Source organism: Phytophthora parasitica (genome assembly GCF_000247585.1).
Source record: "Phytophthora parasitica INRA-310 unplaced genomic scaffold supercont2.29, whole genome shotgun sequence".
NCBI classification, from domain to species: domain Eukaryota; phylum Oomycota; class Peronosporomycetes; order Peronosporales; family Peronosporaceae; genus Phytophthora; species Phytophthora nicotianae.
Genome location: NW_008649015.1, coordinates 53,478 through 54,599, shown reverse-complemented (window position 1 = coordinate 54,599; position 1,122 = coordinate 53,478). Strand labels below are relative to the sequence as shown.

General features: G+C 49.3%; 1 protein-coding gene across 1 annotated transcript; it reads right to left on the bottom strand.

The window, feature by feature from the left end:
* Window positions 1-318: 318 nt before the first annotated feature.
* PPTG_11955 (hypothetical protein) lies at window positions 319-1,117 on the bottom strand (the record flags this gene model as incomplete). Its single annotated transcript, XM_008908127.1, has 2 exons — window positions 319-387; window positions 449-1,117. 2 exons carry the CDS (start codon window positions 1,115-1,117, stop codon window positions 319-321), a joined length of 738 nt encoding a protein of 245 aa, XP_008906375.1.
* Between the last annotated feature and the right edge of the window lie 5 nt (window positions 1,118-1,122).

Here is a 1,122-nt window from a genome sequence, read left to right as displayed (position 1 = left end):
AAGGGTTCACAATCTTATGCTTAGTTTGCATCAAATGTGGCTGGGCAGCCTTTTTGTGGATCTCATTCTGCCCGAATTAATATTCTACCGCCACAAGTGAAAGGCACAATGCATATTTATATTCGTACAACTACCATAGATTTGAGAAAAACGTTAGAAACACCCGTTCAGATCTGACCAACACAACAAAAACAACAAAAGGAGGGGCGACATATATTGCGTTGGGTGCAAGTATCACTATAGGTCATCCCTCCCATACAAACTCAAATGAAAGAGATGCTCAGCATATGTCGATTTGTGTTTTCACGCGTTCTAGAACTATTTAGTCACATACTGCCACATCCGTGCTTTCGTGAAATACAAATCAACATAGTCTGCATATTTCTTCTAGCAACAATAGCAACAATAGCAACAATAGCATCAATAACAGATTCTTTTTTTGTGCTACGTCTTTGCCGGGGAATTTCTTCTTCGACAGCGACTTTACAGGCGACTCGGGTCCATACAACGTCGTGGGGTGTCTCGCCTGAGGCTGACCACGAGCTCCTGGACGCTTAGCATGCCCAAAGCCGTCCATACCATCAAACTGGAACTCATTGGGCATCCCACGTCCGCCAAAGCCCGCTCCACCGGGAAATCCTCCACCAAATCCACCTGCACCACCTGAAAAGCCTCCTGCTCCTCCGAATCCGTGACCAAAGACGCTCTCGAACATCTTGGTGAACGACGCCATGTTCTCGTCCGTGGAGCGTCTTCTACCTCCCTGGCCTCCGAATCCACCGGGGAATCCGCCGCTTGTACCTCCTCCGAAACGTCTGGCGTCGTCGTATTCTTTGCGCTTGTCTGGATCGGATAATACTTCGTAGGCCTCTGAGACCTCGACGAATTTTTCTTTGGCTGCTTCTTTATCTTCGGCGTTCTCTGCCTTGTCGGGGTGGTATTGGAGCGCTAATTGACGGTACGCCTTCTTGAGCTCGCGGTCTGAGAACTGCTTGCTCACGCCCAGTACTTTGTAATAGTCTTTACTGGGGTCCATGGCGTGGATGGAGGCTACTGCGAGAGCGAATAGTAGCGCCAGCAGTAGCCGTAGACGTACGCGCGTCGAGCTGTGGCTCATTGTGG